At 39.5% G+C, this 17,309-nt stretch overlaps 2 protein-coding genes across 5 annotated transcripts in view; one reads left to right on the plus strand and one right to left on the minus strand.

The window, feature by feature from the left end:
- The window catches only part of RIPK1 (receptor interacting serine/threonine kinase 1), a 24,595-nt gene extending 14,691 nt beyond the window's left edge, over positions 1-9,904 (plus strand). For all 4 annotated transcript variants that reach the window (XM_027727947.2, XM_027727948.2, XM_039386521.1 and 1 more), the window contains 5 exons: positions 1,650-1,740; positions 3,901-4,542; positions 6,197-6,268; positions 8,049-8,213; positions 8,885-9,904. In XM_027727947.2, the coding sequence (XP_027583748.2) occupies positions 1,650-1,740; positions 3,901-4,542; positions 6,197-6,268; positions 8,049-8,213; positions 8,885-9,171 (1,257 nt within the window). In that variant the 3' untranslated portion in view covers positions 9,172-9,904. The remainder of the gene's footprint in view (positions 1-1,649; positions 1,741-3,900; positions 4,543-6,196; positions 6,269-8,048; positions 8,214-8,884) is intronic.
- LOC113991535 overlaps positions 1-17,185 on the minus strand; it is a 21,517-nt gene extending 4,332 nt beyond the window's left edge. Inside the window, exons 1-2 of the mRNA XM_039386522.1 lie at positions 16,479-17,185; positions 14,307-14,442 (exon numbers count right to left, since the gene is read on the minus strand). Coding sequence (XP_039242456.1) covers positions 14,426-14,442; positions 16,479-17,124 — 663 coding nt within the window. The 5' untranslated portion in view covers positions 17,125-17,185 and the 3' untranslated portion in view covers positions 14,307-14,425. The remainder of the gene's footprint in view (positions 1-14,306; positions 14,443-16,478) is intronic.
- Between the last annotated feature and the right edge of the window lie 124 nt (positions 17,186-17,309).

The following is a 17,309-nucleotide window of genomic DNA, read 5'->3' on the forward strand; positions in this document are numbered from 1 at the left end:
AGCTCTGAGCTACCAACTCTTATCCCATAGATGACCCTGTTTTGAGCAGGAGGTGGGCCCAAGATCTCCCAAGGTCAATTTCCACCTGAGTGACACACTGATTCTATGATGATACTTTGCAAAAGCTCCTCATTAAGTCTCACTCATGAAATAAAATGTTATTCCTAGCAATTCAAAAGTCGCAGAATACGATTTAAAGTAACTTTTAAAATTCTTGGTAATTTTTGTCCTGTGTTCAGGCAGTGTCTAATGAGTCTCAGCCTGCTTGAGACCAGAAAGCTATACCACAGATAAAATTTAAATTCAGTGGTTTTCCTGACTGTCCAAGTTGGTTTCTCTTACTTTTTTGACTGTAACTTTATAAATTATGATAAAAATAATCATTTCCTGACTGAAAATAAGAGAATAAGAACTTCTTGAACAGTTAGGCTGATTATGGAACCTTTTTATTACAGATTTTACAAATTAACTCACTTCACTATACTGACAGCTGTTGGTGAGAACTCCTGGCATTCACTCCTTTGCAGTGAAGTGAGGCTCTGAACAGTACATACATAGTATTTTTAACTAAGGAAAAAAAAGAACTTCCTTGTGAAACCACTCTTTTACAATTTTTTGAAAGTGCTTTCTTCTGTCACCAAGTCTTCAATTGTGGTAATGAAAGTTTCTCATTTCATGTGATGTTTACAAAGCACCAGTGACTGTTCAAAAAAGCAACAGAGTTTTGCAACATGAAACTGATGAAACAGATTTCCTGGTCTGGTTTGACCAGACTTACAATGTGAAGTATATATGTCTAATTTATGATAGCAGCCCCAAATCAGGATCATGGCCAATTGTACTAGCTTCCTTAGCTCTCTACAGATGTACCTCTCAAGTCATAGGGACAGAATGACTATTTAGAAAATGGGCTGTGAGTTTATTACTTCCTCAGGAAGGAAAGCATCCATTACAATCAGGGCACAGAATGTGAATAGAGCATGCAAGGCAAGTCAATATGGTGAATTACTAGTACAGCTTCAGTAGGAACATGAGTTAGAGGGTTTGGGCATAACTTCCCTTCCCTCCTCCCCAGCAATCATGCAAGCAGAGTCCACAGCCTCCTAACTAAAAGGATCACAGAACGGTTGAGGTTGAAAGGGATCAGAGGTCATCTGGTCCAACCCCCCTGCTCAAGCAATTCAATTGCTCAAGTAAAATCCAAGGACCTATAGTTATAATGTGCTTCAGAATGTCACCTTTTGCTTTTGGAAGGATGTTGATTTTTTGGGGGAAGAGATAGATAGGAGTTGTTGACTTTTAATCTGTGAAAGTACTTCTTGAGTTTAATTAATTAAAAAAAACCCACAAACACAAACCCTTCTTTTGGAAATTATTTTACAAGTAAGAAGCACTTGGTGAATTTGAGAAATAATTTTTCCACGTTAAAAAAAAAATTATTTCCAGTAAAGTCTGAATAATGGGAACATCACAAGAATAGAACAGGAATAGATTTCGCCCTCATTATAGTGCAGTGAGAATGAGTGTTTACGGAAAGGAAATTGTACTGCTTCTTCCTGAAAACTTCCTCTAAACTCCTTGTTCTACAGGTACTCCCTTTAGTTAAGCTTTTGCCTATGACTTGATCATTTGTTCTTTCTCACATGCAGAAAATATGGCCTGAGTCAAATGAGCTGCTGAATAGAATGGAATCCCTCCAAATAGATGCTGTACCAGAAGATACCAGTAATGGTGAAGTAGGTAAGTCCCTGTGTATTTTGCCAAAGATAAAGTTGTGTACAAAGCAAGTAACCTTACCATTAAGGGGTCATGAAGAAACTCAATTATTCAGCACTTCAGAAAGAATTGTAATCACTGAAAAGATTAAATTTCTTCCCAGAATTCATACTTACTATAAATTTTCCATCATCTACAGTTCAAACCCATTCCATTTTACAGTATTCTACTTTCATCTTCCACACTGAAAATTTTGTTCAACATTAGACTTTTCAATGGTCACTGTGATAATTACTTTTCATACTTCATCTTTCTTCCCATCCTTTTGTTTATGCCAACTGCTTGCTCTGTAGGCTTTAATTTACTTTTTTTCTCACTCCATCCTTTCTTATGAATGCTATTACCTTGCTTTCAAAGGAATCTGAGGAGCACTAATTTTTCTCTTCTTCCTCTTCTATTTTCTATCAAGGCTTGGATGAGTTGCATGTTTTGTGATTTTATAGAGGTGTCTCACTAATATGTAATGATAAAGTTTTGTAGTAGTGTATCTGGAATTCTTTTACCAAAGTTTCCTAATGTCAAAGGACATAGGATCTTATTTGCAACACTGATTTACAAGAAATAATATAAAATTCAGTAGAAATAAAATTCTGCTACGTTAGCTCATACCACTTGAAATACATTATTAAATGAATAATTTTAAACTGTAACATGCAACTAATAAATCTTTCCCAGAGCTAGGTTTAATGTAATTGTTCCTCAGTGGGACTCATGGACTTAGGGCAGCCCCACTGCTGTATTTTTAAATGAGCACAGTTACACTTGCTTAGCAGAAACAATCATGTATCACTGCTGCAGATTGCATATGCTCTTGTGATTTAAGTATGAAAAGCTTTATTGTGAATCTACACTGCAGAAAGATGCTATCTTGGCAGCCTGTCAGTCAAAGTTGGGGTTTTTTTCTCTAATCAATGGGCATTACTCAGACAGTGGTAGTGAAAGGCATCCCACAGGATCTGTTCATACATCTCAAGCTTTCCCTGGAGAACAGATGCCGTATCGTTTATGCTAATACTGAATTGCTAATGGCTGTCTCTTTTGATGGGGTTATTTCAGTATTAGCTTATTCCTCCCAGTCCCTCTCTAGCAGTGGCAATAGAAGAAGTAGAGCAAGTCAGACTGAAGGTGTACTAATATACAACCATCAAAAGGAACTAATTCTGGTGCTGCCTAATATGGCCTGAAATCATGTAATTTGGGGAAGAAAAATTAAAAAAAAACTTAAAAAATCAGTTCATTGGCATTATCTGAGCTAAATAGAAGCACATACATACATTTTATTCCAATTTTACAGTGATTTGTAAGACTCACTTGGTTTAGGCATTGTAATATGTTTTCTAGAAAAGTTTGAAGCTTTCAGAACTTGAAGAAAGCATCTGTGGTCTTAACCCTTAAAAATATAAGTACAAGTTATAACAAGCAGATTTTTACATTATTATCTGGAATGCTGCAGCATGATCCAGATCGTACTCCATCTGGTTCAAGACTGAAGTAAAGCTTCTTTTGATATTGAGAATTAGTTTGAAAGATGTAGATGACACAGACTATTTTATCTGGTAGACATTACTTGTAAAAATGTATTCTTTGGGACCACAAAGAATAAACTAGACAAAAAGTATTCATCACGAAATACCCAGACAGGATACTTTACATAATCATTTTTAAATAAGATTTTAATGACAAATTATTTGTGCTGTATGAAGTTATACCTGCTATTACAGAGGTGTTATTTTTCATCCTGTTACATTTCAGCTTTGCACTGATTAAACTCCAGTGCTAGTGGCGACACACCAGTAAATCAGACCCTGCAAATGCCTTCAGGAATGTTTGTTTCAGTGGTTGAAAACTTAATGTCAATATAAGCAGAGTGTGCAGTGAATTCTCACACCACCTGAGTGAGATTTTGACACTTACAGCTTAAACAAATCTGTACTTCTAGATATAAATCTGTTATACTCGCCAGTAGAGATGTTTTATTTTATAGGATGCCTTATGCTGAAAGTAATTTTATATTTTCACCTTTTATATATACCATAATAATAAAGGTAGGTTAATAGATTCTAGTATCATTGCAACAAGTTCAATTTGGATGTTTTCCAAATATTTAATTTTCCTCCCTTTCAGATCAGCCTAATTCTCTACACAGCTCTCAAGGTCCCGAGACCAGTCATGTTAATGAAGCCCTGTTTGCTGCCTCCCCCAAGAACCAGCCTGTTGAGAGCTGCGAGACCTCTTTTGCACCTGCTGATAATCTAGAAAGAAAACTTCAGTGTGAATACAACTATCATGTATTTGGGAGCCGGATGGATAAAGCAGTTCCACCTGTACTACACACCCCTGAAATGATAGAGGAAGAAAGGAGACGGAGAGTTTCCTGCGATCCGTTTGCAAAGCCATCTCCTACTTCCCAGAAGAGTGAACTGCATCCAAGAGCTGAAAAAACAGGATCAAACACTAACCCATATGTCTGGTCAAACCACGATCCAAATTTCTGGTCACAGGCAGGATCAAACACTAAACCATATGTTCGATCAAACCCTGATCCAAACTTCCGGTCACGGGCAGCTGCAACAACACCAAACCAGGGAACAGTTTTTTATGGGCCAAACCGTAACAGTCTTCTAACAGGAAACCCAGAGGATCTCTATGGATTGTGTTTAGCCAGCAACTTTAGCCTAAGTAAACCTCCTGTGCCAGAATCTGGCCAAAACCTGCAGTCACAAACCAATGTAAACTGGTATTCGAAGAATTCAGACACAGATACAGGTGAGATTCCTCTTTCCCCAACACGTATGTTTCTGAAAACTCACTTTTTGTCTGTTAAATCAAGTGGTCAAGAGCATTTTGCAGCTTAAGGAACAACCCGTAGCAAAGGTGAATTTATTTCATGAAATTCTCTTTGTTTACCTGAGGTTACTTAGCTCTCTGAAACACTCTAGCTTTGACTTCATTATGCTGCTTTCACTGATTTCAGGCTGCCAATTTCAAATGAACCATTTCTTAAGCACCAGTGTTATAGAAGAGCAGGATAACCAACACCTGACTCCTCAGCTACCAGCCAAGTAAGAGCACACAGGAAGTATTGCTACAGCAGCTCCTAAAACCAAGAGCTGCTACCAGTCATTTTAGGAAAGCAAAGGAGAACTTTGACTCTCAGAAATGTGACATTCATACCATAGGTTCTGCTCATTCAAAAACAGCATTTGTAGCATTTCAGAAATTAGACGGGTATTTTGAGCTTGATTTGCAGCAAGCCAAGAGACTCCTAAGTTTAGGGAGCCAGCAAGGAGCTAAGGCTTGTAATTGGTTTCTCCAGAGAGCTCTGTCTGGTACTGAGGGGGAGCTTCTATTGGTATTTGCTAGTAAGCCATGTACTAGAAAGGTATGGAAACGGAGACAGAAGAGAACACTGAGCATTGGCAAAACATAAATAAGTGGTAATAGGAGACCTACAAGATAGAACTTTTAGGAACTAGAGATAGCATGAGATACATTAGCCTGCTCCTACTAAATATTGGATATTTTTAGTATGGTATTATTTTCCAGGTCATCTCACAAGAAAATAAAGAATGCCTAGCTTTTTACAAGCAGAATGCCACAAAGGTGTTATTCTGTTAAATTACTTATGCAGAGACTCTGATTAGTTGTTTATGTGAGTTTATTTGCTGAAATGAATCTGAGAACTGTTATGTCAGAAGGCAGGCATTAGAACTGTCAACATCACTAATAAAGGAAAACCTTCTGTTGGAAAGGAATAAGGAAAACAGTTATTGTAGGGAGGTTGTGTGAAACAGTGTAGCAGATACCAGACCGAGATGCAGAACAGCATTGCAGCTCTTCCACTGACTTGTTCGGTGACTGTAACCCAGACGCTCTTGCTGCCCTATCATGAGTTGTAGAGCTCATCTGTGAGCATCCCCGGGCTGGAAGTTATATCTCTGCCAGATATTACTGCCACCGACAGAAGATGCAGTGATGTCCCATGCCTTTGCTAGAGCTGGTCACAAGCAATGTGCTAATATAAACCACAGTCAATCTCAGCACTAAGCAGTAGGAGCACACTTGGTAGTTTGGAATTTTCCAATTGGAATACCTGATACAAGGCAGCTCAGTCCATAACTGCGGTGTGCTGTGATCCACACCACCAGGTATCCATACGCCCATGTGGAAGCCCATTGCCCTCACTGGGATCCAAGGATGGTTAAGGCTATTAGTCACTGAGCAAAAACCACAAGGAGATCATTGCTTAAATTAGAGTTATTCAAGGAGATACAATCCTGCTAATTAAAAAGCTTCACATTTCTGTATTTGAGAGCACTGTGTACTTTCACTTTTACAAATATGGCAGTCATTGTTAAGTACATTTGCTTTTTTATTTATGTAATGTTTTGGCATTTTTTTGTTTTCTCTCTTTGTATAGGTAACAAGGATTCCACTTCTTTCACAAGGGGAACTTTTGCATATTATCCTAGCTCACCAGGAGTAAGCCCAGGTAAGTGCTGTGGCCTTCATCTATCGTGGTAGCCAACCTGCTATGCATTGCATCCTGACCAGCAAAACAAAAAAACTTAAGGAACTTGAAATATATATGTTATTGCTAAATACCTCTAACCATAGCTGAAGTTATCAGTACCAGTATGTAAAACTAATTCCTGTCTCTAGCAGAACCTATACACACCATTAAACATGATGAATCAAGGACAACATCTTCTTATATGTAAGAACTTCTTTTAAAACCATGAAGGCATTGCAAAATCTCCTGCACATCTAAACTAGTCACTTTCTTAGATTAAGCATCAAACTGCTGTGACTCTGCCCCAACTGTTGAGCCACACATGCATCTGGGACACTTTGTCCTACCTTGCTCTGGATTTTTAATACAATTCTCTAGCTGCAGGCTTCATCTGATCAGCCTTCATTGGGGCACAGGTCTCTACAGTTCAACTGTCTTGAATCCCTGAAATGGTGTTATGTCCTTCAGGAGTTGTTAATATATGCTTCTTTCAAGTTGTGTTGCTTGGGGCACCCTGAATTCTTTAATTAACCCTTTCAAGGCTTGTCCAGTTTATAAATGGCCTACACTTACAAAGAAAACCTGAAACAGCAGGTTTTTGTCTTCTTGACTTTGGATGATGACACAAACGTGACAAGCAGCAAAGTGTAGAGACTTGGGAAAGGAGATTTATAAGCACAATAAGTTTTGCTGTTAATATTGACAAAGCATTTTGTACACATTTTCCTACCTTATGCTAGATTCATTTTGTTACCAGATAAGAACATAGAAAAAATATGAGATTTCTTCATTTTTTTAGCTACAAAAGGAAAAGGTTACAGGAATCATAATGTTATGAGACATGATAAAATGCATTCCTTTTTTTGTAACTTCTAGAAACCAATCATGCATACATACAAGTATTTCTGGCTTGCAGCCTCCAGTTAACAAAAATTAAGTGCGCTTAAATTTTCATACATAACATAACCATAGATTTCCACACTTCACATTGCAATTGAGTGTGCAACAAGAATGTTTGTGCATCTAACCATAATTTTGTGTGATTAAATACAGAGCTTGGTGTATCATTTTAAATATCTGTACTTTGATTTTAGACCCAGGTTGTGAGATTCACCATTTAAACTAGAGTTAGAATGTTTAATGGATGATTATCCAGAGTTCAGAAAACGCTGTCAAGAAAATAGAAAACTAATGTCACCTAACATGAATAGTGACTTAGTTTCATGTTCTGTGGGGAAATCAGACAAGAGTAAGCAAAAGACCAAATTACATGTTTAACTAATCACTTCTTATGAGCAACAAGAAATAATTTACTGTAGTCTCACAGAACTTCAAAGTCATAACTGTAAACCTGAACCTACATCTATAAAAACTAAAGCTGAGATGCAGAAGTGAAGTTTTAAGGTTTAAAAGAAAAAAGCATTCAAGTAAAGGCTGACCCCCTGAAGCTGTTGGCCAACAGAAGGTGAGACTGCTGCTACACATTTACAAAGCACAGGGAACGTTATTTACAGTCCAGTAATTACCAGCATGTAAAGCTTGGTTATGGCACTTTGTTATAGAACAGACTGGGCTTTCACTGAAGTACATTTGTGTCACACTGCATAGTGAAAATATGCTCACAGTTGCCATAAATGGCTATTTCTGCATTAATGCAATGAAAACATTTAATCCCTTCCCTTATTAGTAGAACCTTCTTCCTCATATTATTTCTTGACATTTTGAACCACATGCAGTTGTTTATAAATTTGTATTAAAGTCCCTTATACAGATGACTCAATCAAATACAACATTAGTAACAGCTCTGGAATTCAAATTGGATCCTACAACCACATGAAGATTGAAGAGCACAATCAGCACATCAGCACTTCTCCTGCTGCTACAGAAGCAAATTATAGACAATATGAAGCAATGGGCATATTTGGTAAGAAAAATATCTCCCTAGTTTTCATATATTCTCCCTATGTAATTATCCAAGAATCATTTGGTTTGGAATGTATGAAGCACTCAAATTGGTAAAAGCAAGGCTATGATTGGAGGTCCTCACCTAACTTACAGTTTAAATTTTAGAATATCCTGAGATATGAAGATCATAGAGTCCGGTGCCTGACATCACACAGGGAAATCTTAAAGTTAAACCATATATCTGAGCTATGGCTGCTTCACTCAGGTAGAAGTTGGAAGATTTTGAAATTTAATTTTTTTTCCTTGGTCAATACCAAATTAAACTATCTCTGTGTATTCTTAAGTAAACAAATAATTTGTGTCCTGGAATATAAAATACACCATACATCTATTTAAGAACTCTAGGAAGGGGTTTTTCAGTCTTGCAGGTTTAAGTCACAAACCGTGATAGCTTCAGATCAAAGAGCAAGTCCAGCAACTGACGTGTGAATACACATGTTCTGACTGGGCATTTCTTTCCTGGCATTGCTGGGTTATGCTGCCTCCATGAAATCCAATTCTGGTTATATCACTAAGATTCTGTCTCCAGATGTTACCAATAAATAATAGTGGGAGGACAGGAGAGATAGCAAAAGGAGCAGAAGAAATGTTAAAAACTGCCATTTTCTTACACTCTTCTTCTTTTTGCAGATGATACTACTGTCCTGACTGCCAAACACCTGAATCTAGTGAGAGAAAAGTTGGCTAAGCAGTGGAAGCACTGTGCTCGGAAACTGGGCTTCTGTGATCCCGAGATTGATGAAATTGATCATGATTATGAACGAGATGGACTAAAAGAAAAAGTTTACCAAATGCTGCTTAAGTGGGAAATGAGGGAAGGCTCCAAAGGTGCTACAGTTGGAAAACTTGCCAAGGCCCTCTTTGGCTGCCAAAGACTGGATCTCCTTACTAGTTTGATGCTAATCAAGGATGAATAATTTGACTGAGAACTGTGGGAAAGTGAGGGTATTTTTTCCTGAAGACCTTCCAATAACAAATAATTCTGAACAGACTTTCTGGAATTCTCCTTCTTGCACAGACGTTTTGGAACATAGTTTTTCTGCCAAGCAGTTTTCAATGAATACGTTCAGTAAATCAAAAAGTTTATGTCATGATATTTGGCCTTTCAAAGGATAAAATAAATTAAGCATCTTCCTTCTGAACAGAATGATTGTCCAGAGATAACAACAACAATGCAATATAAATATTGATTCAAGGAGAATGTGTTACACAAAATTTCTGGATTCTACATTCTGTCTTGAAACATTTTGGGACCCTTGTTCAATTCAGAACAAAAGCATGTCATTTCAACAAAGCAATATATGAGTAATAATATGCAAAAGACTGACCTACTTCTTGAAAAACTTGTACAGAGAATTAAATCAACTGTTAAATTTTGCCAGAAGTGCCAATTGCTTTAAGTCAATAACATTATTTTTCAAATATTTTTATAATTTTTATTAAATACATGTGTCTAGAATTATGGAGAACAGCAGCATAAATAAAAGCAAAAACTATTCCTGGCTTAAGAAGGCTATACTTGATATTTTACAGATTAATATTGCATTACTTTTTTACATTGTTTGGTAGAAAAGATTTTACATGTCAAGTTTCTTATCTGCTTTATGAAACAGTGAAAAAATAAATTCAATCTGTATTCAGTACAACAAATTTGGGAAGAGAAAGGTGCCTTATTACCTCTTGACAGAAGACCCATTCTCCTACTCGCTCTTGGGGCTCATAGTGACTAGAATGTCACTAGTTTTTTAATTTCTTGGACTGCATTTATGTTAATGGATTAAATGTGCCTGGGAACGTTTCTGGGTGCTGAGGGTAAGCTGGCATGCTGATGCTGCAGCCTGCTGCCAGGATAGCAAATTCTTTAAACCTCCAAAATTTTGTGCAAAGGCTTTTTCACAGCGCTCAGGTTCTTTTGGGGAACACTGGAAAAACTCTGTAGTGTAAGTGATGGTATCCCAGTGCCTGGAGATGTTCCTTGTCACTCTGACTTCCCGGTATTGACATGATCTCATTGTGCAAGATCTCTGAAAGAATTACTGAGCTGTAAGGTTTTATGCCTGAAGAATAATTACACGAAACCTTTCCGAGGAAGAATGATACCTCCTATTTCCATCAAATCTACAAGTATTTCCAACAGATGTTTCAGAGCAGGTAATTGTTTATGCTGTAGATTTAAGCACTAAGGTTCATTAGGGTTCATAAATGTTCATTGTTATTGTCAAAAAAGGCTAATAATGTACTGAAAGTATAGTTAGAACGGATTTCTGCTCCTTGATACAGCAGCCACCATTTTAGTGGAATCAAAATGAAATAATCAAAGCAAGCATCAACATATTTGTCATCTTTAAATCTACAAGGCAATAGTGTAAATGGCTCCCCAAAATGGAGACTTTAGCAGAAACCTAAACAAAGAGCATGTCATCCATTCAGATACTAGAGCATTTCTATATTTATTGTTAATGCACATTAAACTCTCCTTTCCATGGAGGGTAGCTTGGGATATATCAGTATGGACTATAGTAATACTTATATTTTTAATTCCTCAGAATTAATTGCATTGCCTTACTGTTTTCACTTAGCAACATGCTAAATTTTATATAAATTCTTGAGTATAATAGAGAATGAAATGTTTTACTTGTCTAATATAATGAGCATACACTTTCCAGAAGAAAAACAGTTACTCTTCTTAAAGTAGATAGAGAAATGGACTAAGGGGTGTCTTCTCTATGTCAGTCCACAGAGTTACAGCTAGCAGCTACTATGTTACTTCATGAAACAGATTCCAGAAAGATCAGAAAGTCCATTTATGTCCTGTTAACATTGGTTGCACTGTATTGTTACATCAATTCCCTAGCCCCCAATGGCTTTTTAAAGTCTCCCATATCTGTAGTCTTTATTATACAACATGCAATTTTTCCACCATAAGATCCTTGTCTTATTTGTTACAGAGAATGGTAATCATTGAACGGGCATACATTAAGTGCTTCATTTTCTCTTTATTAAAGCAAGCCCAGACCTTATTTTCTGAAACAACAACAAAGATGTAGAACAAAAACAAGAAGCGTTTCAGAACAAGACTTAGGCATAGGGCAGTCCTAGATCTTAAAAGTAGGACATGGGAGATGAAGATCATTTTAGCTTTGATGTTTTGTCAAATCCAATTCTAGACTAGTGCTCATAGTTCAGGTGACATTGTAGATGGTATAGAAAACAACCACTAAACTGAGAGCTAGAGACAAACTCCTTCAGTACAGCCCTTACAGAACTCAATCACAGAGAAGGTTCAGCTTCCTGGGCAGAACATCTAAAGTACGACAAACCCTTTAGCATAACGTGGAAAACCACAAATAAAAGAGGTCCCAATGCCTGGAAGCTGCAGCCAGGCATGCCAAATTAGAATATGTATTTAATAATAAAGATGATTAACTACTGGAATAAACTACCAAGGGATTCTGTGGATCCTCTTGGTATCTTTTAATTAAGACTGCTCTTGTTTCTTAAGATGGATATAGTTGAAATCAAAGGTATAGGTCTCAATACAACGTTAACTAGGTGAAATGTGAAAGTAAAAAGTGTACAAGAAGTCCAAAGAAAAGAGTTAGTGCTCTCCCCTGACCTAAAAATGTACAGAAATTTTAAGTATAGCAGAGAGAGATCAGCTAATATTAACTTACTGGGTTGCTCATTTCATCTACCACCCGTGCCCCACCCCCTCTGATAAAAAAAAAAAAAATCAAGGATGGAGTTGATTTTTGAAAAGCAACCTATCATGAGAGATCAAAAATGCAGGAAAATAATGGGGGCAAGGAAGAAAGAGAGAGATGTATTATGGCACAGATCCAATACCCTTCGTGGCAGAAGAAAGGAGAGGAAGGACAGAAGAGTAATTTCACATAAAACTGGCAAACTATCAGCCTCAAGGGCAGAGGCAGCAGTAATGCAGCAGCCTTACAGAGATTCTTCATAAGATGAGTGAGGTGCAAGACGGAGAAAAAGGCTGCGAGTTGCAGCATCAAACCTCCTCTTCAGGGTCTCCCCTTGAAGAACAAGAGGTGAACTCATCCACTTATGCACAAGGACATTATGTTTTTCCATTTTAAGAGAGCAAGTGCTTTCAGACTTCAGATCAAATACCACTCAAGTACAACCTCTAGCTGGTAACTACAGTTATCATTACACAGCAGCCAATCTGTGCTGAAATTCTTAAATGCAGAGAGGATTGAGTCCATGCAATTCGGAGCAATTTATTTGGTTGATTTTGTTACTGTGCCCTCATTAACAGTGTACAGGCAGCTAAGAAGTTTGAGGAATTTTTACTCCTTTCAAAATAGTTGCTAAATAATACCAATTAATAATGCTGAGTTAAAAACTCAGAGAGGACAGTGGTGCAAGTATTTGGTATGTGAACTTCAAACTGAGGTGGCAACATACAGCTCCTCTTCCTCAGAGGCCAGTTTCCAAGGAGAGGCGATACACAAGAACTCGGTCTCTGACTGATTGAGCTTTTAGCAAACTGTGTCACTTCTCCCTGATTTTTCATCACTGTTCAATAACAAACGAAAACCATCTTTCAGCATGGAGGCACATGGAAAATAAAGTAAGAATCTCTGAGCCTCTAAAACATGCCCTGCTATGTACCCAGTGAGATGGAGCTATAGGGAAACAAAATAGGAAGGATCATCCAGTACAAGCAGGGACATATTAGAGCTAACTAGCACTTGGAAGGCTTTCTTCGCTGGATCCTAGTGCCCTCATGGCACTTTTTTCTATCCCTTCCTCATCCCAGACTCTACAGACTAAAGAAAGTGCTCCTTGCAGCATGCCAGTTTCCCTCCTGGCATACCAATGAGTATCAGGAGTCAGCTGACTGGTGCTCATTTGTTCCCCAGCACAAAACAGCACCTAGTGAAAGTGGAGCTCCTTAATACAGCCCCTGGGGAGAAGAGAAGGGGCAAGTTAGGATCAGTACAGGGTCTAGGGTGCAGAGTCTATCTTTGTGCTGGAGGAAGTATTGCCTATGAGCAAAACAAAGGAGTTCTGACTTAAGCTGGGTTTGCCCCTCTGCTGTAACTCTAAGTAGGTCACTTCCTTTCTCTTTAGCACAGTTTCCTCATCTCTTTGGCAGAAGTTAGTGTCTGTACCAGAACTAAGATATGATCAGATAATAAGCATTAGAGCTTACAAGGCTCAGAGAAATGCTTGATGAGAGCTGTTTGAAACCAAAATCCACGCTAATCACCTTAACAAACCAGTAATACTGCTTGGATTTTGAATGATAGGTTTCAACTCCTGTGTTCCCCCCCTCATTAGTTGAGAGAACTAAATGCAGCACTGGAAAGGATGTCTGGGTCACCGAGTTCGTACAACTCCTTCCAAAACCAAACCAAGAACCATCTTCCAAATGTTACTCTTGCCTTGTCCAAGGGAGAAGCTGTTTCTGGTTTTGTACCAGAGTATTTGGAGTAATTTCATATCTCTGAATCTAGAATGCCCTGAATCTGAGCAGAAATTATGCCAAGACTCTGCCTGGATTTAGAAAATGTAGACCATATTCAAGTTTGAAATGACAAGACCATCTCACAGTGACACGCTTGCACTTGTGATTTATAATGCAGTTATTCACAAACATATGAAAGGTATGCAGACACTGTTTGAGCTGACAAAAAACTATCCTTTGCTAGCTAAAGAAAAATGTAGGCAAACGTAAAGAAAATCATTAAATATGTGTCTGTGTTTTAGTTTCTTAATTAGCCTAAAATGTTCTTTGAGGCAAGATATCTGGGATCTTTTTCTACTAGCTGTTATGCTTATGAAAAAGCATCCTTTTCTTTGTGATATAAGTCCAATTGGTCTCAATTTGGCTAATATTGTAGCTAAATAGGCCTCCTGCTAGAAAAACACATGCTGCTACTCTCTACACTTCGCAGCTTCAAAAGTCGTGCCACATTCACTCAGTCTTTCTTGTTTGGAAGGCCAATACCAAATCACAGAAACACTGGTATTTTCATATCTTTGTTCTGAATTTTGCAATTCATCACTACGCAAATCTTACCTCTTTATGGAGCTGAAGCAACAAGGTTTTGTCCTAAGGTGAAAACATTGCTCTAACAATCAACATCCAAGAGGCTCAAGAGCCCAAGCATCAAAACAGGCTTGAAATAGCAGCATATTTCACTTCATAGAAGTAGCTGAAATAAATGAGGTATAAATGATCAGTCAGAGTATACACAGACTCAAAGAAACAAAGTCTACAACAACACCTGGATCATTGGGGATCCCAACCAGTCACAGACATAGCTGTAACGAAGTTGAAGCACAAACTGATGCCACCGTGCTGAGCTGAAATGAGACTCCTGGGCACAGGAGCCAGGGTGTGGGGGACACCCCAGCTGAGGCTGGTCATGGCCATTAAAGCCTATTAGTGCCTCAGCGGCCCTGACAAATGAGTCAGGCTTTCTTTGAAAGCACAGCAGTGACGCCCTCCAGAGCATTGTGTGGATATTAGAAATTCTGCCAGCAGCAGTCAGAAGCTGCCATTAAATGCAAGTTTCTGCCTGTAGAGATGACCACAGTGGAGAGATGGGGCAACACCAAGGTTGCCAAAAAAATTTCATGGCAGTTAAGAGGTAAAGGGAAATCTGTGTTCAGGGACACATCACTAGCAGAGCAGTGCTACCTCTTTTAAATATTTTTTTTTCTTTTCCATGCAATGGCCAGATACAGGTACTTTCCAGAACCCGAACCATCAGTAGTAATCAGACAAATAAAAACATGTTATGGGAGTGGACAGGAGAACTAGTGCTCCAGTTGTTCTCAACTATTTCATGGGCTGTGTAAAAGTAAGCCAATGTCTGGCTTGCTCAAAGTTTTTTCTCCCCACTCATCCAGTAATTTAAGAGAAGAACCTTTTGGAGGAAATAATTGAGCTGAAATACTGAATTCTCTCAGGTGCTCATCATTATGTGCAAATCTGCTTTATTAAGAAGACTGGATGTTCTGGTGAACTGAGTAGGTTGAACACAGTTTGAATATGTGAGTTAGCACTCAGTTTGTCCCCAGATCATCCACCTCCTGCATCCTGCCTTTGCAGAGTCCTGCTTCCATTGCCCTGTGGGCCCAGACAGCCACTCTCTCCTTGAGCCACCCCTCACGATGGCAGTCATTATACACACACACAGCATAGGGTCTTTCGCCAATGCCATTTCTGCCCAACTGCCATGCCAGTTTTCTCTCCGCAGCCCAAAGGCGGCAGGACAGTGCCTTTGGGAGGGGTTGCGTGGTCCAGGCATTTGGGAAAGGAATGGCCACTTTACAGGCCTCATGTGCTTCAGGCCTAGAGACAACACAAGGTGCAACACCGTGACAGCTTTTTCTACAGAGGGACCTCTCAACTTCTGTCACGCTGATAGTGGAGTCAACCCATCTGAAACCACTTCAACCTTAAGTGGTACATGAATCTCCTCAACTCCCTTTTCTCTCATCTGGGAAGGGCTTCTGGTTTTACCTTACTAATTACTTCTTCCCCCGCCCCTACATTGTATAATGAACCCTTTCTACCCAATGCCTCAGCACACATTCTGAAAATTTGTCGCATTTCCTTCAGTCATAGTAGGTAGGGGATATGTAGAAATATTAGATTGAAAGGTATTTTAACAGGAATGAAATTGGATACAAGTTTGAGACCTTTCCCTCTGAAAGCTCATTGTGATACATGAGATAGGAGCCCCTTGTGATTCGTGGAAAATGCAGAATTCAGAAAAAAAATTAAGTTTGTGCAGCAGTAGACCAAGCTACTAATTTTTTCCTAAACACAGAATAGTCAGCCACCTCCTCCAGTCATTTTTCACCAGAAAGAAATGTAGACAGTGACACTCACAACAACCATGAGCCTCTGAAAGTGGCCTAAGAACCAAGTAAACTGTAGGGACTGGTAGATTTCACCAAGCAAAGGCAGCTTGTCCTGATGAAGGATTGCTTGTACTTAGCCATCCTAAAGACCTTAATGTTATATAGTTTGATCTGCTCAGAGGATAAACAGAACCAGTATGCTTACACAGCTGAGTTAATCTCTTTATGCACTGGGATTTGTTATGACTGTCATTTACCTCTAAGACTTGTTACTCCCATGCACACATATGGCAGTGGGGTGGGAAGGCTGACAACTATTCCCTCTCAGAGCAGTCACTGAGCTTCCACTGGGCTGCAGTGAACATGTAACACTGACCTGTCTTGAGGAAATTCTTCTCATCCAGTATAAGGCAGAAGACCTCTAGCCCAAGGTCTGTTTCAGCTCTACAGCTTTCTGCTATTTTCCTGACTACTTTCTCCACCATCAGCCTGACTGGCTGTAACTCAGGCTGGTCCATTTTCATCCACACTTGGAAAGCAGACACCAGGGAAAGCAGTCGGTGTCCTTGGTGTTCTATAAGCAAACTGTGAGAAGGTCCAGAGGAAAGCAAGACTAAGTGCTGTGGTGAAAAAACGCAGTCAGGCTGCTCCAGAGGTGGCTGGCCCTGATCAGTACAGGCACTTGCCGGGCCAAAGCCCTTGGCCAGGAGATGAGTATGCTCCCCACAAGCAGGCCTTACAAATAACACTGGTGAAGCAGAGTTAATGATTCCTGCCGAGGAAATGCCTGGGCGCTGGGATGCTGAAGGCATCACCACAGGTGAGCTGCAGTCCCCAGAGCTGCCCTCACTGTCCCAGCTGCCGGGGAAGCTGTTTTCCAGGCAGACTTGGAGCCACGGATGACCACCGTTCTCACAGTCCATGAAGCTTCTTGCATCCCGGGCAGTGCTGGAGGCGCAGTCCACGGCTTCAGGTCCCACAATATATCTCCCAGGGCTAGAACCTTTGCTCCCTGCAGACATCTGCAGGTGGTGCCGTGTCTCGTGGGTCTCCGCCTCTTGGAGAGGATGGAGGCGCTCACAGCGCCCGCTCCCCGTCACAGCACAGCAGCCCAGCAACCGGAGCAGCGCTGGGCGGCAGCACTATCCCTTCTGGCGTTCGAGGGCGGGATCAGGGATCACTCTGCGCATGAGGAAAATGCTGCGGG

This window comes from Pipra filicauda, unplaced genomic scaffold (genome assembly GCF_003945595.2).
Source record: "Pipra filicauda isolate LSUMZ 115617 unplaced genomic scaffold, ASM394559v2 scaffold48_size3843733_pilon, whole genome shotgun sequence".
Taxonomy (NCBI): Eukaryota; Metazoa; Chordata; class Aves; order Passeriformes; family Pipridae; genus Pipra; species Pipra filicauda.